This window comes from Thermobia domestica, chromosome 6 (genome assembly GCF_964235325.1).
Source record: "Thermobia domestica chromosome 6, izTheDome1.hap1.1, whole genome shotgun sequence".
In the NCBI taxonomy this organism is placed as follows: domain Eukaryota; kingdom Metazoa; phylum Arthropoda; class Insecta; order Zygentoma; family Lepismatidae; genus Thermobia; species Thermobia domestica.
The window spans coordinates 102,626,614-102,652,454 of NC_137459.1; the positions used below are offsets into that span (position 1 = coordinate 102,626,614).

A 25,841-nucleotide genomic window follows, 5' to 3' on the forward strand; every position below is an offset into this window, starting at 1 on the left:
CAACATAAAGAATATATCACTAATACAAATATGGTTATAATAAATAAGAAATCGTTAATCCGGCCGTTTATTTCCTTTACACTTTGAACATTACGTTAAGCGAAGCATTTGTGTCAGCAAAAACACCTTCAAATACACTAAAGAATGAGAATTTCAAAAAAAAAAAAAAAAAAAATGTTGAATATTCTGATTACATAGTTCTAGATGAGTATACTTTGCGCTGGAATCATTTGAAGAATCTCCATGAAAAGACGCTTGAGACGACACGTACTGACATAGTTGACAATTACATCTGTCTATGTGTACAAGAAACCATAGATGGTTGCATCCATTTTATTGCCAATGTTGTCGGGAAACTGAATCCAGGAGAACAGGGGAAACAGCTTCTAGTTATCTTTAAAGAACTAGAGAAAACAAATCACAGTACAATTTCTTTCGTCGTTAGGGAAGCCTTATACATCTTGTAGCCTTCAGAGTACATAGATGAAAAGTTTATTAGCTGCCTACTGATAGTGCTGCTTACATATTAAAAGCAGGAAAGCTCTAACAAGTTTCTGCATAAACATGAACCACGTAACATTCCTGGGATCCGAATTGGGACATTCAGAGAGAGGATACAAGGCATACTTTTAAATCCACAACCAGTAGTCACTCTCTATGGAACTTGCTTGCTAGATGCAGTGTACTATGTTGAGACGTATTATGGATATTAAAAGCCTCAGCATCTATGAAGTATGTGCCGCTAACTTTATATAATGTAGAGCGAACATTTTCTCACTACAAAAGTTTGAAAGAACAATGGGAAGTGTTTAACTGAAGATAATTTGAACATGCACATGACTGTGAATTATAACAGTTCAACTTAAAAATGAATATTTTGTTCTACGTTTTACATAATTACTTCTCAACTGAACACTTTGAAAATACAAACTTTAGTTCAAATTATGTTGTCTTCATGTATGATATGTCACCTTAAAAATGAAATAATTTTAGTGAACATTAACAATATCAATCTCACTGGTCTCTGTGTGGTTGATTACAAGTTTATAATGTTAGATTATCATAAAAATGGCTTAAAATAACAAGAATTAGTACACAGAGGAAAGAAGCGAATTATTGAATGTAGCTAGCACGGACAGCAGAGAGGGTGAGTAGATTTGCAGCCTTTTTTGTTGCTATTATAATATGGAACAATAGGAAACTAGGGCAATTCTTTCCTGAAGTAATTGTGTTGTACCCAATACTTCCACAGCAGCATGAGGTGATTATTAGGTACACATGTATATAGATATGCCTCAATACATTGCGAATATAAAGATACAAAACATGTTTTGAAAAGAAACAACAAGGTGGGTGAAGTGACTAACATATTTTGGGGTGATGTGAATAGTCCTCTTAATCATTCCATGTATACAATATGAACCTAAGAACATACAGGGTGTCCAATATACAATGCAACCTGGAGTTTAGGATAGTAGAACTTTTGAACCTGAAGCGATACACACATAACGGTTATACCAAAATTAAGCCTTTTTCATTCATATATTTTTAAACTAAGAAGCAACGATTGAAGTACAATAGGAACCACACAGTGTTGCCAGATGTGACCGAAGGTGTAAATCATTTTTTTTTTAACGAAACATGTAAATTGACTCATAACTCATAAGTATGGATGTTCTGTCGTAATTTTCAGTTTGTTTAGTTGGAGTAGCTTTTAAACTATGGAATAGAAAAAAAATAATATTTCATTTCCACCGATAACTAATCGGATGAGGCCCCTAAAAACGGAAACTAGGGAAATCGTAGTTTTCATAAATTAACACTCTGAATTTGTAACTTTGCTGATGTTTCAGTGCATGAAAAGGTGTGTTAAGGATCTGTCAACATTATGCAATTCCGGAAAACAACACATTGGTATTTGGAACTTAATACACTGTCCTCTGAACGTCCCAATTCTAGTAAACCAGACAATAGCAGACACAAGATGAGAAATATCAAGATCTCATGGACAACACTAGCTCAACCAAGTCTGTTATCAAACACTGTTTTAATGTTACATAATGCGTATTATAAAATTATAAATTTATAAAGACATTATAAGAATAAATGAAAAGCCTCTGTAAAAGTTTAAAGATACCCAAGTCATTACACTATATACTCCAATAAAAACAAATATGGTTTTAATGTTGTTATATGATTTTAATGGAAGTTCGTCGGGATAGTAATACGGCAAATTATGGATGCGTTAAAATATCGAATAATATTTGGATGGAGTGGATATTTTCAAATATTTAGGATCAATATTAACAAACGAAAACCATATTCACGAATAAATTAAATATCGACTAAAAGCATTATTCAGTTCAAAATCTCTTGTTGTCCCGAATTCTGTCGAGAAATTTGAAGATTATAATATATGAAACGATAATGATAGCTGTTGTTCTGTACGGTTGCGAAACATGGTCACTAACTTTGAGGGAAGAACATAGACTGAAAGTATTTGAGAACAAGATTCTGAGACGAATATTCGTACTAAAGAGGAACGGGAATGGGGATTGGCGGAAACTTTATAACGAGGAACTACATAATTTATAGGGTTTACCAAACATTGTTAGGGTCGTCAAGTCTAGGAGGCTTATGTGGGCGGGTCATGTAGCTAGAATGGAAGAAAGTAGAAACGCTTTCAAAGTCTTGACTGGAAGACTAATCGGAAAACGACCATTAGGAAGACCTAGGCGCAGATGGGAGGACAACATTAAGATGGACCTCGCAGAGATTGGAATACAAAGTAGAAACTGGATCCAGTTAGCTAAAGATAGAAGTGTGGAGAGCATCTGTGAACGCAGCATTGAACCTAAAGGTTCCATAGGCCATAGAGTTAGTTAGTTAGTTAGTTAGTTAGTTTGTTCTATGGTTTTAATGTTGTTGTTGTACCTTTGAGAATCTCTCGTAACCCGGTAGTATCTTGATAACCTCTAGACAAAGTAAAGAGGAAACGAGGCCATAAATATTTGTATATAAATTTACAAAATGTGACAAGAAAAACTCCCTCCAGACTCAAGACTAGACCAGATTTGCACACTTCGAGACGAGAAAGTATTATATTTTCGTCTCGTACGCATCAATATTTTTCTTAAGATTACTGTTCACAGTGCAAAAATTTGAATTAGAAATCAGTTGAGACAACACTACTATGCAATTTTACATAAGAAACACATATCCCGACCAAGGAAGTTTGTGGTGGATAGCATTGTGTCTGTGGGTTTTCTCAGGGTACTTCCGTTTTCGACTACATTTTCATTTCAAAAATTCTTCAATAATCGTTCACATGCCTTAATCATCGTCTCCCGTAGCCTGAAGGACATACTCGTGAGACGTCAAACTGAAAATTTAAATTTAATTTCATTTTAAATACGTATTTTAATACCGCTCACAACATAAAATTCAAATATCTTCTTTCTAATTTAAGTAAGCACTCAGACTATATATACATTTTAAAAAAACGCACATTAAAGTACTTTAGAACCCTAGTTACGATAAAGTCAAGTTCCTACATAATATTGTTTCTTTCCTTTAAATATTTGTTGAAAGATGTGCAGTTACTTACGTTCCCACATAGTATCTCCTCTTTTTTTCCACACAGTGACCATAGAAGAATCGTATCCTGGAAAATAGCTTTTTCCAATCCCATCGTAAGAGCCATCAACTCCAGAATCTTTAGTAGCCAAATATGTGATCTTGAAATGGGGTCCATCGTCCGTTTGATCCATCTCGTAGTTCAATTTAGCACAACGATCATCTCCCGGGACAGAGGATAGAACGAACCATTCTCCAACAAACTGGTTACAGAAACAAAGAAGTCAAACTACTATTTTTTTTTCATATCAATGTGCTTAATTTTATTTTTATTTACTATTTTTGTAAAAAAAGAAAGTATAAAAATTCATTTTCTACCATTGTAATTGTTCAGAATCAAACATTAAAATTCTTAGTCACCATTTGTTAGAAAGTAGAAACTGTGTCCATACTGAGTTGTAAAACATGTATTGGGAGTAAGATTAGAGACAAAAATGTGGAATCTTTATTCCAGTAAAATTAATCACAGGGGGCGTGGTGGCTCAGTGGTAGAGTGTTCACCTCCGGAGCTTGGGGTCCCTGGTTCGATCCCAGCTCGCGCCGTGTGGACTTTGTGGTGAACAAACACCGTGCTCTAGGGTTTTCTCGGGGTTCTCCCGTTTCCTCCCACTTTCTTCATTCCACCATTTCTCTCATTTCCCATTATCACCGTCTCCTTTAGCCTAACCGGCATAACCGTGGGACGTAAAACTCAAAGATTTCATTTCATTTTCAAATTAATCACAGAAATGACTAAAATGTTCAAAAGAAGCACACAGCAATATTATACGTAATATAATTTGAGCTTCCCGTCTTATCTCTAAACAATTTTCGTAACCTAGCAGTGCAATAAGTCAATGGATAAGTTGAGTCTATAGTCAATTTATATCTATTATATCTATGCTAATATCTGGAAACTATAATCTATTTTTCAGAGTGTACCTTTAACCCTATTAAAATCAACTTTTTCAAAAAAGAAAAGTAGTAAATTGTTGTATTTCACAGACTTTTATTTAAGAAACAACTTCTTATACATTAATGACCTTAGATTCATGATTCATATATTAAAAAAGTCTTTCGAATGAAACAAACTCTTGATTTATACCACACACATCCGTCATGGTTGCAAAATTTAGGAAATTATATATCGAAACATGTTTATTGATTTGAATGTTCCTAACGGGGCTTTGAGGTCAGATATATGCACAAGAGGTACCCTGAAAATCTCAACATATCCTAGAACGTGCATTTGCAAAGTATCATTGATGTACAGCTACAGGTGTGGTGACAGAAAAGTTCACCGGCATTAAAAAAAATGAATAATGCAAAGTAAAGATATAGAAAGGTCTTGCAAATATTCTACTTAGCTTAGTTTCATATTCGTATTTCAAATTGTATCCTAGACATATGCCACTATCCACAAATGTTGTGGGAAGATCGGTAAATTTTCAAAAAAAAAGTTTCGTTAAAAGAGTACTCTTTTTTTTCATATTTGAACATCTCTAACAGAAATATATAGTTAGATCCCCGTACAGTAGGAACCCTGAAATTTATAGTGACTTCGGTTTTATATTTATCAAATTACATTGAGATGTGATTAGTATTCATGAAAATAAAGATGGTTTTCTAAACAAGTATATATGTGTAAACATATAGAGAGAGTAAACATATAGAGTAAACATATATATATATATATATATATAGAGAGAGAGAGAGAGAGAGGAAGAGAGAGAGTAAGCGGGAGTGAAATGCCCAGTGGGGGAAAATGCCCACCCCGCTAAAAACAAAGAAGGGGTATGAAGTGGCAACAGTGATATGATTGTGTGAAAGCACAATTCTATGGAAGACGAAGGTGACACCAAACGACATTGTGTGAAGAAATTGAATTTTTACAGGCTGTTACTTGGAATGTTTTTTGAACGTTTTAAATTTATGGAGAAAGAATGATTACATTACTGCATTGGGAACTTCAATGCGTGTATGTTGCACAAAGTAGGATTCTGCTGTTCTGATGCAATAGCGGCCTGCCGCCATTCCATGCAGTGTTGCAAATTTAATGAACTGAAAATATAATGTTTGACATCGGGGTGATCTGCCCATTTGGTGTCGGAGTGAATACCCTCTGGGCGTTTTACCCCGCATACAGGGTGCGTTCACAAAGTTTCAAGATTGGTCTCAGAATAACAAATGTATTGCACATTTTTGTACAGCGAACTAAAAGTATTCGAAGTATGACCCTTGGGCATCAACACACCACTGCCAGCGTGTTTTCCACTTTCCATATGCTCCCTGAAAGTCTTCGCGCGCAAGGCTGCAAAGGGATCTCGTCGAAGCCGATTTGACCGCTGGAATCCTTTCGAATAGCTTCCCTTTCAGGTCTTTCTTGATTCAGGGGAACAGAAAAGGTTCCGAGGTCGGGGCAATAGGGTTGATGCAGCAGTGTTGCCACGTTGAATCGATCCAAAACTTGTGCTGCGGCGAGCGACGTGTGAGAGGTCACATTATCGTGGTGAAGAACCCAATCGGCTTTGATACATTTTCGGACTTGCTGGAGTCGATCCTTCAAGTGGCGGATCACCCCAGCATAAAATGGACCTGTGACTCTGTCCGCCACGGACAAACTTTTTGTGGATGAGCCCTTTGGCAGAAAAACAAATAATGGTCATGCTTTTCACGCGTGACTTATTCATGAGAGCTTTCTTGGGCTTTGGAGTTGTGTAATTGCACTGAAAATTCAGTAAATATAACATAGTTTATTATTTGCGTTAACATCATAAGGTAGTTCCAGTTCAGTCTGAACAAAATATTCTTCTTTTGTACGTTAAACTTACAGATAGGAATATAAGTAAAGAACAAAGAACATGATTAACGTTTATTTATTTATTTTTGCATAGAATACGTAAAAGAATATATTTGTGTACGGTGTTGCCTGCAATCCAGAGGAAATGAAAAAATGAAATGAAATCTTTGAGTTTTAAGTCCCACGAATATGCCGGTTAGGATAAAGAAGACGGTGATGATGAGTAATGAATGACATGGTGGAACGTAGAAAGTGGGAGGAAACGGGAGAACCCCGACAAAACCCACGCGCACGGTGTTTGTCCACCACAAAGTTCACTTGGGGGAGGCTGGGATCGAACCCGGGATCCAAGCACCAGAGGTGAACGCTCTACTATTGAGCCACCGCGGCCCTGCAATCCAGAGGAGTAAGGAAAAGTAGTAGCTCCTGTTTTCTTCGTTTTCTGATATATATTTCCATATACAGGGTGATTCCAAAATACCTATGCATACTATTAAATTATCCGGATAAAATTTAAATGCTTCAGGCGAAAATCAGTGCAACCGTACAGACTCATCTGATACAGATGAAGATAACAATTGCAGAATCTGTAGTGGGCATTATTATAAACATATTGGATGTATGTCTACATGTGAGTGGACCAAGTGTATTTGTTGTGAAATGTGGCTCCCTGAAGTATGAACACAGTTTCCAAAATGTGTCCTAAATGTTACTCACTGTCTCAGAAAAGTGGAAGCATGTGAAATCAGTTCATTTCCTTCATACATTCTCATATTTTTTTTTAATATTCTTTATAATATTTTCATTTGGAGTTAGCACAATATTCCCGTAAGACTATTATTAATATTGTGATGTGAAAAACTTATATTTTACTTATATCAAGACACTTATATTTCACATTTAGAATGAAGCGAAACAAGCTTTTCCATATAGAATTTTCAATTAATATGTGTTTTTCTTTGGAACGAAGGGGTATGTGTCAAATATAAAAGTAGGAGGGGAGAAAATATAACAAGTGAATAGTTTTCGATATCTGGGTAGTATTCTTAGTAATAACTTGAAGTGCGAACGTGAAATAAAAGCAAGGATAGGAATGGCGAAAGAAGCCTTTAGGAGGAAGAAAAGTTTGTTTTGTGGGACCTTGAATAAAGAGTTGAGATAAAGACTCATAAAATGCTTCGTGTGGAGTGTTGTACTGTATGGGGCGGAAACGTGGACATTACGTAAAGGTGATGAAAATCGACTGGAAGCCTTCGAAATGTGGGTGTGGAGAAGAATGGAAAGAATTAGTTGGGTTGAGCTCAAAACGAATGAGAGAGTGTTAGACATGGTGGGTGAGAAAAGAACACTTTTAGATATTATTAGGAAGAGGAAGATTAACTGGTTGGGGCATTGTCTAAGAAGAGATTATATGATGAGGGACGTCCTAGAGGGTATGGTGGCGGGAAAGAGAGGGAGGGGGCGAAGGAGGTTACAATTAATGGATGATATAAAAACAGAAAGATCATACGCGAAGACGAAGAAGTTAGCGGAGGACCGTGGAGCATGGAAGCTTCTCAGCTGCGGCAAGTGACCTGCCAATAAAGGCAGAATAACTATGATGATGATGATGATGATGATGATGATGATGTGTTTTTCTATTCTGCATTTTCAAAGCTTAGGAAGTATATCTGTAACTTAATGCTTTATAAGATAGATTTTTGTAAATTGTGCCGTAATATACCGTGATACAAATTCTTGCAGTGTGAGAACATCTGTGCTAACGTGATTTTCGTATGCTATAAATTTTCGTCTTATATAGTTATAGTTTGGTAATCGGGGATGATAGAAGAACAATAGAAAGAAATGCAGAGGTCTTATTAAACGCTTGTAGAGGCATGGGCTTAGAAGTAAATGCAGAGAAAACTAAATACATGGAGGTTCTTCGGGATCGTAACACGGCAAATTATGGATGCGTTAAAATACAAAATACAACTTTTGATAAAGTGGATACTTGGGATCAATATTAACAGACGAAAACCATATTCACGAAAAAATTAAAGTCGACTAAAAGAAGGAAATTCGTGTTATTATTCAGTTCTAAATTTTTGTCGTCGCGAATTATGTCGAGAAATTTGAAGCTTAAAATATATAAAACGATAATCATGCATGTTGTTCTGTATGGTTGTGAAACATGGTTCTTACCCTTAAGGAAGAACATAGATTGAAAGTATTTGAGAACAAGATCCTGACACGAATATTCGGATCCAAGAGAAACACGAATGTGGAATGGCGGAAACTTCATAACGAGGAACTACATAATTTATACGGTTTACCCAAAATTGTTAGGGTCATCAAGTCTAGGAGGCTCAGGTGGGCAGATCATGTAGCCAGGATGGAAGAAAGTAGGAACGTTTCCAAAATCTTAAGTAGAAGACCAACAGAAAACGACCATTAGGAAGACCTAGGCGTAGATGGGAGGACAACATTAAGATGGATCTCGCAGAAATAAGAGTACAAAGTAGAAACTGGATCCAATTGGCTAAGGATAGAAGTGAGTGGAGAGCTTTTGTGAACGCGGCATTGAACCTCCGGGTTCCTTATGCCATAGAGTTAGTTAGTTAGTTTTTGTTTTATATAGTTTGGTGTTTGGTGGGTGGGCATATTACCTCACGTATGTGTGTGGTTTACCCGGACGATGGGGTACTACGCCCATTTTGCTCTTACTTTGCAAACATCAGTGTATCTCCTAAAGCACCAACATTACATAATGTAGCCTCAAGGTAGAAATACCGAAGGATGTACCTTCCATTTTGTATGATCTATTTACCTGTGCATTTCCATTCATAGTCGCAAATAAATAAAATGTAAAAAATCAGGCGTTTCACCCGCGCTTACTATATATATATATATATATATATATATATATATATATATATATATATATATATATATATATATATATATATATATATATAGATAGATAGATAGATAGATAGATAGATAGATAGATAGATAGAGAGAGAGAGAGAGAGAGAGAGCAACAGCAAAATATTATGTGTTTTCGTTTGTAAGGGGTAGTCTTTAACCTTTCGCGTAGGAGGGATAGCATAAAGAACAAAACGTAATTCAGGGCATGAAAACAGCAGTAGAATGACGGCATTTTTTCCCGACCACAAGCTGTTCAGATAACTATAAAACAATTAAATCCATATATTTAAATAAACATATTCCGAGAAAGTACTGGTTATACTGTAGATGTCAATAAAAATGACTAAAGAAAAAATCAAATCAATGTTTTAGGACCGCACACGCTACAAACTGTGCAGCCGAACTGACTTACTGGTTTTCAATTAAAATCAGTGGTAAATAAATAGAACTTACGTACGCTAATGATCAGCTCACCACTAAACTGTTTACACCACTATATATTCAGCTACTTTTATTGGAGAAACTATTTCCATATTAAAAAGATAGGTGCCCTACTTTCTACATAAATTACTTTTTAACGGAACATTTTTATGTGATATTGAATTAATTGTATAGTGTTATTTCTATTACATTTTATGTACATTCTATTACATTTTATATACAGAGGGACCATTTTCCTTATATGGTCTTGCAATTGTCAAACTAATGGATAAAAAAGCTGAAATTTTGTACAAGGAAATATCGGAAAGAGAACATTGTCTGGCGTACTCTGTGGCGTACTCTGTGAATGTTAACAATGTTGCTAATCCAACACACAGATGATTTTTTTTTTTCAAATAGCACTACGCCAGGTCATTACATATTTCAAATTTGCATGTTAAACTAAAACTTACAATGTTGGATTTATTATTTTGTGCTGCAAACCAAGGACGCTACAATATCATAAACATCTAAATTTTAGTGACCTGTATAGCAGTAATAACGCAAATTAGACAGACGAGACAATGCACGTCCAAAGTACTTTAGTATCTAATATTATGATTGTGGTATGATGGATTTCGAATGAATGTAAGTGAAGCTACATGAAAATAAAAAAAAAATGGCCTTTTTACAAAATAAATTACTTCGAAAAACTACTTACATAAATACCTCATTGAATTACATAGATTGTTGTCAATAGATATGAAGATCACAGTGCCGTTTATAGCAATTTTGTATCTCAAACCGTCCTTGAGATATAGTGAAATTATTAAAGTTTGGAACACTACTTAGCATTGTGTAATTCTAAAAATTTATTGTAATTACCTCTATCAAAATTATTGGTGTAATGTTATAGAAGCAAAGTAAATAAAAAAAATGTTTTAAAAATGTTCCCACAAATATTCCATTTCAAGCAGTATATCAAATTTTACCATTTGTTTCATATCTTCTGAATGTTTTGAGATAACAAATTGCTGTAAAGGGTGATATTTGCTTATTGAACACCATGTATGTAATACGATATGGTACTTACGTAAACATTTTATTTTTCGAAATAAAGTTCTTTTTTAAAAAAGCGAATTTTCACTTTCTTGTAGTTGTGTTTTTAATAGTTCAAACTATATCATATTATGACCGTGATATTCGACATTATAATACGTTGGCTATATACCTAGGTATTATCCAGTCAGTCACACTTGCGTTATAACTGTTGACCTTCAATAGCTTGTTATTTTTTATGTACATTATTCTGTATCGTTCTTAGTTTGCAACACTGCATGATAAGTGTGGCATTGTATGTTTTTCATGTTATATGTGGTTTTGAAATATTTAATAATTGACATAGTGCCCCTTGAAAAAGTAGAAGTTTATGTTGGATTGGCAACACTGTTAACCTTTTGATATTACAGAAGATGCCATATAATGCTCCGTTCCGATAATTACATCATACACATTTTGACATTTTTTGTCAATTAGTTTAAAAGTTACAAGAATGCATCAAATGAGCGGCACACCCTGTATATTTTTTTCTTTCTTTTTTCTTTTTTTTTTAACATCATTGCCAAACTCTGCTACTGCGTAGTTAGTACTTCTATACTGCAAACGACTGTTATGTTCTTTTGGGTATGGATATTGATTAAGGAATCTGGATGATATGTATCTTTCAATTAATACTAATCATTGAAGAGTTATCTCTGTATAATATATACAATTAATGAACTCTCAAGCAACACACCTTAACGAATAATGCTTAACCTAAAGCAAAGCCCTTAAGATTTTTTTCTCAGTAATTCCGTGTCAGTAAAAGAGATACCTCTGATTTTATTTCATAATGATCCTTCTACCATAACATGTCCAAAAACTGTTCAATATTCAATGACTTTCTGATTTGTTTTCTTGGGAGGGATACGTACGTGTGTGTGTCATGCGATGACAAAGAAACAGTCAAATTTGACACATATGGGACGAGAAGTAAAACCTTAAATTCGAGACGAGACAACGTATTTCACGAGCCTCGTGCACTACACTTGTTAACCGATATCTTATGTTAGATTCCAAACACTGATTTACTGTTGCATGATTCATAGTTTGAAAACTACAAAACTATATATTGGCTAATTGAGACAGATGTTTAAGAAAAGTGAATGATGATCTAATAATTAGTGGAATGACAATGTGAAAGGAAACTGAAGTACCCCAGGAAAACCCACATCAAAGGTAAGCGCTCTACCACTGAGCTACCGTACCCCCTTGAAAACTGTATATTTAGAAAAGGATTGTAAATACAATGAGAACGCATTTATCGATGTTTAAAAATACTCAATCCATTACACGATGAACACAAATTACCTATATGATTTAATTGTTAATCTTTTGATTTAATACATAGGAATCATACTGTATTTTTTTAAAAATATAATTTATCATCTTTTTAATACACAGGATATTATGAATACTTAATTTCTTCTCGTAAATAGATTAGATGAGAAATAATGAAAGCTAAACCCTTGTTGCATATCATTACACGATTCAATGGTCTAAGCTTAAATAATTTATTCAATACTCTTTAACTGTTAAACTGCTTAAACTATGTATGCGATATTCAGTTATTTTCTTTTATTGAGGAAGTTAGTTCCCTGTTAAAAAGCAAAGAAGTTAATTTCTACATAAATTAATTTCTAACGGAATACCCTTGTGTGATATTTGCTTAACTGTGTGCTGCTATCCATGTTATACTTCAAATCTTTACCAGATTTCAAATAAAATCTTTCTAGAAATTTGTCTTATTCTAATCAATTGCTTTGCAGTTAGTAGCTATGTATTCTTGGATGATATGTATCATTTCAATCAATGCTGGTGATTCAATAGTTATTCCCACATACACGTAACATTTAACGATCCTACTAAGCCAAGCTTCTACCAAGACTACTTCAAAACATCAAGTACATAAATTTACAAAATGATACGAGACATTTTCTAGACGAGAATAAACAAGTCTCAGAGAATCAGGATGAAACGAAAAAGAAGCCTTCAATAATCGAGACGAGACGATACTTCTACAAAATGAACGAGACAAGACGAGAAAATCTTATTTCTCGTCTTCCTTTCGTCTCATGATCAGCACTAGATGCACAGAAACTTCACTACCCTAACCTCAGATAACTTATTAAATAATTATTAACGCAGAAAACATGAGTTACAATTACTAGCTAAAATGTATGTTGCTATAAGACTTAGGATGTAGAATTTTAGGTTCCTTAATTCATTGTTGTTAAACGTGTATAAAATATATTCATCGTGTTCACTTTTTAGAAAACTAAAATATGAATACACATTTTCTTTACCTTCAATTTCCTGATACTGCCGTGTCTGGCAACTATTTAAGTAAATACTAAAATATATTAAATAAAAAATCGATTATATGTTGTTTTTATCTATTATTGAATTATACATTCTCGAGTTTCTACAGGATATTTCAAAAGAACGCCGACAACATTGGGGAGGTAATTCCTGACACCAAGATAAGACAAAAAGAATATACCAACCTGGGTGCACAAGTGCTTCCTTTCGGAGCTATAGGTTGCCGAAAACATGAAAAAATGAACTTTAAAGGTCCATAGTTCCAAAGCTATGGTGCCTACCATACTTGGGTCAAGATTTCACATACGAACTAGTATGTGCCCTATTCAAAACTCCAAGTTCCACAATTATGCGGTACTTCCACAACAATTTTTATAGAGGTAGTTGGTGAATACTTCAAATTATATGTCCGAAGTCAAGCTCCCTCTATAAAAAACAAAATTGGGTGAGTACTGCATGATTCTGAAACATGTATTTGTGGATAGTGCATATATTAGTTCCTAAGTGATGTCTTGACCCGACTATAGTAAGTCCCATATCATCGAGGATATGGATCTTCTAATTTCATTTTTTTCAGGTTTTCGGCAGCTTGTAACTCCGAAAGGAAGCATTTGTGCACCAAGGTTAGTCTATACATTCATCTTATCTTGACGTCAGGAATCACCTTCCAAACGTTGTCGGTCTTGTTCTGAAACACCCTGTAAAAATGTTTCTATAATTCATAGCAACATCAATGTTATTCTTCGTCTCGACATTAGTTAATATCGATTTTAACAAAAGGACTTCTGTTTTCTCAACTTTTCCTCCTATAAATCTTAAATATTACTCGAGAGGCATTTGTCTTACAAAGCAAATAATTTAATAACATTTCACCTGGACTTCACATTTTCTTCATTTGAAATTAAATGTTGATATTGTTTTCTTTTCACAGACGTGAGAACTTTAATTTGATACATGTGTCATTCAGTTATCGATGTTCTGTGTTTTTCTTTTTTCGGAACGATATTCGCTTGTTTTGACTATTTTGAACATTGACCTGACCTTTGCTATTTGGGATAATCTGAAAGTAAAAAATAGATTCTATTGGTCTTACTTTGAGAGTTAGTAATCTGATTAAAATTGATGCAGCATTATCCTCTCTAAGATCAGTTAAGAGGGAAAAAATCGTTATACACATCTGGGTCTATTCTTCAAGACTAAAATAATATTTTAAAAAAAAGTATTTACCATTGATCCCATGTGGTGAATTCTTAAGCAGTGGAACAAAATCGCTGAAATCGAAATTTCTTTCTCGTACCAGAACAGTTTTTGTGTCTTGTGAATGAAAGAAATATAACGTTATATATTTTCTAAACTATTAAATTACAACTTGAATCTACTTTTATAACTGTTTGTATTCTTGAATCATCGAGAACAAATATTGTATTGTGCCATTTATATGTAAATGATACAAGATTTCTGGATGATGAAATTCGCGCAAAACAAACTATAACACATAAACAATCTTCCAGTCTTCTGTAGTACTGCATTATGAATTTAAAAACAAAATTATCCGAACCAAAGTTTTAGTTCAAAATTATGTTCTACTTACGAGAAAGTTATACGCATGCTGAAAGCAATATCAGAATTTTAAGGTAATTTCCAAATAGCTTAATATATTAAAACACACTCTACTTGTTTAAAACTTTCTTATATATGGCAATTGTCTAAAATAAGCGATTCCACATAATATTTTATGCCAGCTAAGCGCAAGGAGTTGAAAAGTTTAAAGGCATGCCAAGTTATATTTTGTACATCCCTACAATGTTAAACGCCTTTGTAGAACTAGTTTCAAGACCAGTATCTTAGCTTCTCCATTTAATTTTAGTCCTATCATATGGTATTGTGAAGAGTTGAAAGTGTGCTAACCGAACAAGCGAAATTTTGTTCCAAACTCCATTACGTACTAAAGTGGCGTGGTGTGGTGACTAGTTATCTGGGAATTGCAAAGTATGAATGTCTTCCTTATCAATTGAAAATATTTCTAAGTTATTATGGCGACTTAAGATAAACTGCTAATTCTAGTAATATCTATAGAACAGTAATTCTAGTTTCGTCAAGTATGTTCTTAAATAAATTGCACACATACTCAATTACATTAGCTCAAATCATCTTCGAAATATGAAAAGAAATGTTTAACTTGAACAAATGAATTTTCTTGAGTTCGTTCATCATGGTCAGTCAGGCTTATAAATCTTAATCTGACTCAACCTTGTCGCACTTCAAGCTCTTTCTACACTTAAGCAATGATCTTCACTATTTAAATTTTAACAAAGCTAATTCAATATGCACAATTCTTTAAATTCAATCATGCACCTAATAAACTTACTTTCTCAGGATTGAAGCCAATCTTTCCAGGTACCCAAGCACACTTGAAATCTTCAAGACAGTAAACACTTTCTATGAGTGCGAGAATTGCAAGAAGACGTAGCATGATATTTGTGGTTGTTTCTGTAATAACTTTAAAGACGACTCTTTTCGCTTGTTTAAGAGCGACTCTTTTAATTCCAACTCCCTCTTAACAACTCTCGCTTGCTGAACACTAATTATTATGGAAACTGCGTCCTTCATCTCGCTCCTGGAGCATAAAGTTATAATCGACGCAAGAATAATATTACTACGGGGTAGTGGGGTTTAAAACAACTTGCGGGAAAAAAAAAGTTATTGCATAAAGTTGCCTGACAGTTTTTTCCACGTTCACCTTGAACCTTTAAGCAAAATTATTATTAAACACAGCTTTTTATTTGCTTTACATCGACATAACCATATATAAATCTGTTGTTTGACAGTCTATTCCGTGATTTGAGAAATGAGAATAAACATCTAACATGTCATAACCAAATACTTCCGTTTGCTCAATTTAGCAAATGATCTATTCAAATGATATGATGGCTTTGTCAAGTGCAATGTGAGTGTGCCCAGTTCCTACAAATGTAACTTTCTGAAAGTCATGTCATTCGATTGCTGAATGTAAACATTCATGCCCAAATGCATTATCTATATGAAATGTCAGTACACTATAAGTGAACTGGTGCTATGAATGATAATTGAACTAGTATCTTACAGGGCAAGTTACATTTGCAGTAGTTTATTCCATGTGTGTAATATAACAGACAATTCCCAGTAGAATGATAGAGCCAGAAAACCTAAAATTCTAGCTTTCTGTCTGAAATACATGTATAAAATTGAAAAGGTTCCATGAACTATTCATACACATTAAACACAAGCACCTAATGGAGAATAAAAATAACAAAGATCCTTCTGGATCAGTAATGACTTTTCGTATGTATGGTATGCAATTCTTATTTGACTATTTATTATTATTATTATTATTATTATTATTATTATTATTATTATTATTATTATTATTATTATTATTATTATTATTATTATTATTATTAGTTGTTGTTGTTGTTTTCATTTAACTTAGATTTTAGCACTGAAATTATACAAGAACTACTTTTATTAGTAGTTTGTCCACCTATGTTCTCCATTATTTTATTTGTAAAGAAGTGTAAATGGCAGATGATGGTCCATAAAATTTTCTCAGGTTAGATGTTTTAATTATTGACTGTTTCAGTAATTGTAAATCATAAATCTGTGTTTGCATGCTAACATGCGTTAGAAGTTATTTAATCTTCATCTGGAAATAAATACTGGAAAGAGGTTAATACTAATTTCCTTTTATATATTTTTTTTAATGAAATTTGAAGTGCAAAGCAATATTCAATGAATGGTGATCAATGAACAAACTAACTATTGATGTTGTAATTTATTTCATAAGTACTGTAGACCTAATAGAGATTTATTATTGTTTCAATGGTGTGAAAATTAACAGTTTGTATCCTTTCTGATTTAATAATTAACCTCTACTATGGCACGCAATCCGATAACGATGCTACTCAGACTATAACACATAAATGTGTGTTAATAGAATGAATAAGCGACCGATCAAACTTTCCATGCTTGCTGCTATGGGATAATGTTGATCTTTAACATGTTGGGTACCATGGGACTCATAATCAGTCCCATGTCAATAGTCAATCTATGCTATATGAGTGAGTAATGAAACCTTAGTAAAACTATCTACTCTGATGGTATGTCTTATATTTATAAATATTGATCAGAAAACAAAAGAACGTAGTTTATTGGAAAAAATGCATACACAATATTCACTAGAAGAACTCGGAAAAGGAATTTGATAGCCAATGCATTAAAATACGTGGTTTGATGTGAACGTTTAATAAGTCGAGCGGTCTGTAGGATAAAATAACGATAAGATTATCGCGGCTAAAATAAAATATCATGAACTTATGATGTAAAATATACCGCAAGACAGTTGTTGGTTAATTCTAGAAATAACCAAACTTTATACCGGTCGATAACATCTGATCCAATGAATAAAATTTCAAATGAATGTGTATCGTAAGAAGAAAGCACAGGACAAATATTACGACAAGGCTGGAAATTTTGAATACTGTAGAACATACGCCTAAACGTGTTTTGCAAAAAGTGAGAGTCTAAAGAGAAGTTCTCGGTATGTGGCATATTAGTTGCTAGAACTGGGCAATACAATTTATGTTATTAAGTTCAGAACGTTAATGAGGAATCCAAAATAAATATTGGTCATGTTGTTCACTTTATCAGTATCGTCAAATTGTATAAATAAATGTTCCACCAAACTTACTGAAATTACTAACAGAACGTTTATTTCTAAACTGACACGTTTATGACTAATTGTGTGTAAAAATGAATATATAAGAAGAATAGTGTTATTTTTGGAGCATTATGATGCTCATTTTCCATTTGACTTACAAGTAACATCATTTCTTGGAAGAAACGTATAACCATGTATTGACAACGAAACTTTCCAGTTTCTGAGCAATAGCTTATTCAGAGGTTTAAATTAAATGACTTTCAAGCCAATCAATCTACAACTAAAAATCATGGATTGCTTCAAGTTGATACCGATTGACGTGATCTGTTTTCCCGGTTTCGGTCACTAGTGTGGGCTCTTCTTATTATAATTCTATATTAAATTGCACGCTTATTTTCCATGTAAGCTAGGTAAATGGGAGGTAAACATACAAACAAATATAATACTGCTAACATTTCATCTTCTCGATCTATAATTTTACTTCTGGATTTTGAAAATGCAACAGCAAGAAAGAGACATGGGATCTATCCCACACTTGCAGAATGTATAGAGAATGGAAGGATATTATAATGATTTGCAGTAAAGCTGCACGGTACATCCTATACGCACGAGTCACATGGTCGGAGGATCCCAAAGGATGAGTCATCTCATGAACTTAAAGGAGGAACTCTTTGCGCACATAGCTATAGTTTTTCAAGAAACCATATTCTGGACATTTTTGAAGGAGTTAGACGTCATCTGGAAGGCGCGGATATTCGCATATACCCAGGAACTTTCCCTGACTGTACATCATGCACAGATGCGGCTTCAATAGAGCTGAAATTTGAAGTGCATAATAATATTCACTGAATGATGATCAATGAATCAACTAACTATTGATGTTGCAATTTATTATATAAGTAATCGAGATTTATTATTGTTTTAATGATGTAAAAATTTACAGGTTGTATCCTTTCTGATTTAGTATCGTAAACCGCATATTCAGCCGAATGACAAGACGCCCTCTTCGCACACGAATTCCGCTACCGTCTTCAGAATACATGTTTGGCAGTGTCATAACAGCATGCTGAGGAACACCTGCATTTTGGATCACTATACCGTTTCGGCATCACTCGTTATGATATAAAGCAGCGTTTCCCAACCGGTGTGCCGCGGCACACTGGTGTGCCGCGAAATGGCCGCTGGTGTGCCGCGAGGAAATCGAAACAAATTATTAATTCTATAGGAACCAAATTGCAAGACATAGGGGAAAATATACATTTGTATTTCACATTGCTATGAACCTCTACTATAAATCTACAATTTTAAGTTTCATACTGTGTTACTTTTCTGTACATTTTTAATGTTGAAAAACGTATTTATCATTGTCATGACCATTATTCCTTCTTTATTGTTGCAAACTATTTCGTAACTTGAAATTTTAACATATCATTCAATAAATTCAACAAAGCAAACATGCATACAAATTACCTACATTTGTGGTTTTAAAGTATAGGAGATTTGTTTATTTGTTCGTTATTTAGTGACCTTCCCTTTTAGTTAAAGGTTAGATACAGTTTTCGAAAGAGAAAGTGGATTTTTAAAAACCCGAGTCCGATATTTCATTGCAATTGTTTTCTCTTTTAAAATTAGAATGAAAAATAAGCATAATGATTTACCACGGGGGAAAATCAGTGCTCGAGCTTTCTTCTCTGTAAGAAGGAGATCAGTAATCACATTAAAATACCACGGTATTTTATATTTACAAATAATAATAGTAATTATATATATATATATATATATATATATATATATATATATATACATGGGTGTGCCGCGAGAATTCAAGTTGCACCTGTAGTGTGCCGCAAGTTGAAAAAGGTTGGGAAAGGCTGATATAAAGTGTCATTAGATTTCATGCCTGCCTAAATCTAATAGGCATTAATAAGTCTTTTAGTTGCCAAAGAAACACTGATGGCTTGCTTGATCAATTTTCACCTCAGTAAAGGTCCTGGAAGATGACTTTTCTAAAGGATAACGCGAGGCCGAATGTGGTACATGACATTCTACATGTTCTGAATGGATTCGAAATACAACTACTTGCTTAGCCGACGCTTTAATCTACATCACACCGATGACCACATCGGACCTATGATTGCACAAAGTCTTTTTTTACGAAAGGTCTGCTCAAAATACAGTTGATGAGCTTAGGGAAGTGCAGTTGAATCATGACTTGTCATATTTCAGATATATTCCAAAAATCATCATCCCCTTTATCTCTCTACGTATCACAGGCGTTCTGGACGCCCATAGTAGACCCATGTACTGTTGATCTATGAACTTTCTGTTAGGGTCACGTGCTGAAGCACTTTGCTCAGAACCGTAACTTAAATATTTTTTACATTTATTACCTAAGCGATATATGTGTCACATTTGAGTCTGCTGGTTCTTCTCTTTCTCCTCCTCCTCCTCCTTTCTTGCATTTCAATTTCCGTATATGGATGGCCTCTTGTTATAGAAGTTATCTCCAGAAATATTGAATAGGTAATCGCAAATAGACGACAAGAAGTTATCTTATATCCTGGAGGTTTGTCGAGATCCTAACTTTATCCTGTGAAAAGAACGACACTTCTTCAAAAACGTTGACATAAGCTTGGCATCAAGACTGATGACTTGACCTCAGCCAAGCAAAATGGACATGAGATTCAGAAAATGAAATATAAGAAATATTTATAAGAGAGGCAAATGAAAATCCGTAATCAGCGAGTTAGGAAAACCTAGGATGTATTTGGTAGGAGTTCAGTAAGTTAGGTGGGAAAGAAAGGAGGCAGGGTAGACCTGAAAATTTATGACTTTTATAGACAAGTAAGTAAAAGCAAAACTAGGAGCAGGGTTTTTGTTCACAGACGAATAACATCAGCAATTAAATGTGTTGAATGTTTAATGATATATTTGAAACTGATCTACGACTCGGTTAGAAGGAAAACAATGTGCAACATTCTTATCGAATTTGGTGTATCAAAGAAAGTTAGTTAGGCTAGTTAAAGTGTATTTAAATGAAATTCAAAGTGAAGTCTTAGTACGGAAATACTTTTCCAGGAGCCTTCACGTCGAGAACTGCCTGAAACAAGGAGAAACAGTATACCCATTATTATTATTTTGTCCTGGAATAAAATGTAAGGAAAACAAAAGATACCAACCAAGTCCTAGACCTGAATGACAATAACAATGTTATAGGTTATGTTGATGATGTAAATTTTATAGTCTAGTATAACGAAATGCATACAGGAGAACAGTATAAAGAAATGCATAAGTTTTTATTACACTCCTATAAGGACTTGTGTTTAGAAATAAATGCCTACAAAACCAAGTATATGAAAATTAGTCTGAAAATTAGCCACTGCAGACTATCAATATATTAACATATCAAGTAATACTTTGAAGAGGACACTTTGAAATATCTAGGATTAACATTAACAGACCGAAAAAAATATCCACGATGAAGTTAAATGTCCACAAAAAGCAGAGAATTGGTGTTATTATTCAGTCCCAACTTACTCGATTTCGCGAATTTTCTCAAAAAAATATAAGCTGAAAACATTTGAAGAGATAATTATGTATGTTGTATTGTATAGTTGCAAAACATAGTCTATTATTTTCAGAGAAGAGCGCAGACTGAAAATACTTGAAAATAAAATCCTAAGATGAATATTCGAACCGAAGAGGAACATGAACGGGGAATGATGGAAACTTCATAACGAGAAATCACACAATTTATACCAGTTACCTAGAATTGTTAGGGTCATTATATATAGGAGGCTCAGGCGTGTAGGTCATGTAGACACAATGAAAGAAATTAGGAATGCTTTCAAAATTTGAACAGGCTACCCAATCGGAAATAAAGTCATTAGGGAGATCTAGGTGCAGATTAAAGGGCAATATTAAGGTGATCTCTCAGAAATAGGAATCCAATGTAGAAACTAGATTCAGTAAGATAAGGACAGAAGTCAATGGATAAGTTTTGTGAATGCGCCCTTTAACTTTTGGGTTCCATAGGCCGCAGCGTTAGTTAGATAGATATCATTGAACTTTCGTTCTTTTAGCTTTTTAAATACAATCCTACCGAGTAATGCAATTAAAGCTCAAAAAGAAAGAATCCTGTATTGTAACTGGTATTTGAAAAATCATATTCCAACAGGGACGAAATAAAGAAAATCATTTTATACTTTAGTTGTACTTTCTAAATGGATTACTACCGCTTTTTCCTGTGCATCTTAATTATTAAAGATAAATTCCATTCACTTATTACCCGCGGGGATTCATTACCTTCCATTACGTTGTCTGGAATTACTTTGTGAAAATTAATTTGTCTGCATTCTGAGTAAGGAAGGGGAATACATATGCTCTGCAATTCCCTCGTAATTTCTACTTTGCTAGAGATCTTATGATGCTATTTTTGAAAAGGTTAAAGTATTGCTACAAACATGAACTTGATCATATATCTGTTGGGTATTTCAGTGATCCTAAGTAGAAACCTAACCATCCTTCATAAAAAAAAAACATTACACAGATACAGTATTGTTATGCAATGTGGAAATTAGAAAGAATAACTATTAGTTTATTATATCTACAACCACTTTTCTCTAGGTTCATTTCTTGTCGAGCTAGGTTCGTAAGTGGAAAACCCTTCCACGCTCTTCGTAAATTGTAGCTTTGAATAATGGAAGTGCGTTCCATATTTATTGGCATAGAATTCATAACTAAATAAGGAAACGTTTTTATAATCGACATGTCCGTCTGTCTGCTATTAACCTTGTAAACTCAAAGAAAAAGGTTTGGAAATAAACTAATTTACACTAACCAGCCCAATCATTATAATCAATCGATACTTTTTGAAGAAAATCGTTAGAATGACGTAGGACTCACGGAGCACATGAAAATCACTCACAAAATGGTGACAGTTATCTCACTCGATCAGTTAATGAAGTGTTTGTGCGTATAACGAAGATGGTGGTGATATATTAATGTTTGATAGGGGACAGTTTGTAATGATCAGACGGCTAGAAACGAACATCTTGGAAACACCGCGACTTGCCGGATGTTCGCGAGTTGCCATGGTTAGTGTCTTCCAAAGGTTGGAAGAGGAAAAAAACAGCACCAAACGGGGGCAGCCACACATCATTAAAGACGTTGGATATCGTGGACTGTCGAGCTAAGCACAACATGATATGGCGCAAACTTGACATAATTAACAACATAATTTAACAATTTTTTTGACAGTCGACAGAGCAGGAGTGTGGTATGAGTACTCACTTCGTAGTATATGTTAGATATAGGCCTCTGCAACCGATTTCCAACATGCACAACAATGTTATTGTCGATTGGAACTAGAATGAGCACGTGCCCATCGTCATTGCACCACCGATCAATGGTACAACGTTGCATCGTCCGATAAATCACGATAATGTTTTAATTACTTGATGGCCGTGTCAGAGGCCGTAGTTTTCCGGGGGATAACTTCTCGAGATGTTCACGGTAGAACGACGTCAGACAGGTGGTGGCTCTATTCTGATCTGAAGAATATTCATGTAAGATCCATGGGCTCAGTAGTGCGTGTGGAGAGCACCATAATGGCCTCTAGCTATCAGCAGATCATTACTGATCATGTATACCCTTTCATGTAGGCCATGTTTCCAGCTGGCAATGGCGTCTTTCAGCAGGGCAAAGCTTTTCGTAAAGCCAACGTTGTGCGGCAGTGGTTTGACGAGCACAGTGTTGATTTTTAACTGTTGCAATGAACGTCAAACCTATCCTATCTCAACCTAATTGAACTATTTCTTGGATGACTTTGAACACAATATCCCAGCTCATCGCCCCCTCCGAGGAGTTTATAGGAATTTCCTTATTTGAGTGGACAGATGTGATTTGTCATGTTTCCAGGCACCAACCGGAGCTTTACTGCTTTCATGTCGAACCGTATTGCTGCTGCCCTGCGCCCCAAAAATAGACATACCATATATTAGGGGACCATAATGTTTTAGCTGGTGAGTGCATATTTCAAAGTCAAATAAAACATTGTTGCTGCGGGTCTTTATTTTACAGTGTTGACTTCTATAGTCAGCATAATTTCCTTAAAAATTGTAATTTATATATAAAAAAGTTTAAACCGTGAAGACAACTGACTTCTTTTCTTCATAATGTATTAACTCATAATCCTCAAAGGTTAAGAGAAATTTTCGTTGTGACTCAACTTGTTATATATGTTATTAAATGGAAGAATATAATTTGAAAATATTCACGCATTAGAACCTTCGCCCTAATGCAACGCAAGACCACTTTGTTAACATCAGCAAAAATATTGCCAGTTCGATCATTTCTTCAAATGATTAATAAATAAACAAAATTTCTATCTAGCTATAATTCTGTATATTTTTCTCAGTGCTTACTATTTATTTAAAGTAATAAGAAACTTTTTATTGTTTGTTTTGCAGTATGTTTCTAGTGAGTTTGGCTGTAGCAGATTTGCTGTTACTGTTGTTCTGCGTACCTCTGGAAACAATAGAGTACTTCGCAAACGCCTGGAGCCAAGACGGCACCCTGTGTAAACTAGCGTGCTACGTTGAGATGCTGTCAGCTGCTGCATCCGTCCTGAATCTCACAGCAGTTAGTCTCGAAAGGTAAGTACGCTATTTGGCTTGAGTAACATATTCTGTGGATTATGATGTCATTGTTCCACTTCGCATTCTTATGTATTTCAATGAAAGTCTACTTTTCCATATAATAGAATAACATTGTGATCAACAAGACTAAAATGGAAAATAAAACAAAATAGACAAATCATGTAGCATTAATTGATACTACCTGCTAATATAAGGATATGATTCTTTAAATAATAGAATGGCCAATTTTCTAACTTAAGTGCTCACCATACACATGAACTATACATATTTTTGGAACTAAGCTTCTCTTTACTCGACTTAGGCTTCGGATAAACCGGATATCCGGATACTCCTCCGAGATGCCTGAACCGTTCCTAACCAAATTTGACAGGGGGATTCCGGAGCATGGGCTGCGTCCTAAAGGTCACACGCCCCGGTCACACATACCATGGGGTGTAATCACCGAAAGAACTGTATCTCAGAGATACTTGAACTTTTCTTAACCAAATTTGATATGGAGGTCCGGAAGCGCATGCTGAGTGTCACGAGGAGTGGCATGATCCGATCGGACTTACCATTGAGGAATAATCACTGAACAATGAAATGCCTATATACTTAACCTTGGTAAAGCATTTGGCGCATGAATTCTCATTGTAAACAATGGAAAATAGATTTTTTAGCATAAACAATAGGGCGAAGCTCCTTTCGTTTTGTTCTCCAATCACAATTTTTCATATCCCTTATATTTGTCGCTGATATGCTGAATTCAACTATTTGTATGTCGTGTTCGTTCACGAAAACAACTTATGCACTAAAACATTGTATGAATTGTCAATAAAGTTCGATTGATTCGCTCCAAGTTTGTAATTAATGCATACCTAGTATAAAATATGTCCTTCTTATAAAAGCAAGACACCTTAGTCTGTCAGTCACACTCCTAGTAGTTTAAGGTCAACTATAGTTCTTGCTAGCTACTCTGCCTTTTGCATGACACCAAAATATGTCGTTAGCATGCAGGCGAGCCTTAGGGATGGCGGAATATCAATTAATATACAAAACATGTATTTATAAAGAACTATTCTTATAAAATCAGCTAGGAAAAGTGAGCTGTAATATAAAATATTACCTATAGACAGTAATGTAATAGTGTTATTGGATTTGGAGCAGGAGCGGAAAGTGTGTGTTGCTTCCATCAATTCACGCTTCTATACACTATTGCATATTTTCCACAATTTGCCGCAGTGTTTCTCAAGTGATATTCCTGATTTCAGGTGAAATATTTTCCTTCAACTGTTTTAACATGCGTAGTTCGTTAACATATACCCTGTACTTCAACTAAAGA

At 34.5% G+C, this 25,841-nt stretch overlaps 2 protein-coding genes across 2 annotated transcripts in view; one reads left to right on the top strand and one right to left on the bottom strand.

Moving 5' to 3' along the window:
• The window catches only part of LOC145687712 (apolipoprotein D-like), a 75,630-nt gene extending 59,964 nt beyond the window's left edge, over nucleotides 1-15,666 (bottom strand). Inside the window, exons 1-2 of the mRNA XM_081761165.1 lie at nucleotides 15,534-15,666; nucleotides 3,608-3,839 (exon numbers count right to left, since the gene is read on the bottom strand). Of these exons, the coding sequence (XP_081617291.1) occupies nucleotides 3,608-3,839; nucleotides 15,534-15,638 (337 nt within the window). The 5' untranslated portion in view covers nucleotides 15,639-15,666. The remainder of the gene's footprint in view (nucleotides 1-3,607; nucleotides 3,840-15,533) is intronic.
• LOC145687257 (neuropeptide FF receptor 1-like) overlaps nucleotides 1-24,521 on the top strand; it is a 432,839-nt gene extending 408,318 nt beyond the window's left edge. Inside the window, exon 2 of the mRNA XM_081760733.1 lies at nucleotides 24,332-24,521. Coding sequence (XP_081616859.1) covers nucleotides 24,333-24,521 — 189 coding nt within the window. The 5' untranslated portion in view covers nucleotide 24,332. The remainder of the gene's footprint in view (nucleotides 1-24,331) is intronic.
• Nucleotides 24,522-25,841: the final 1,320 nt, after the last annotated feature.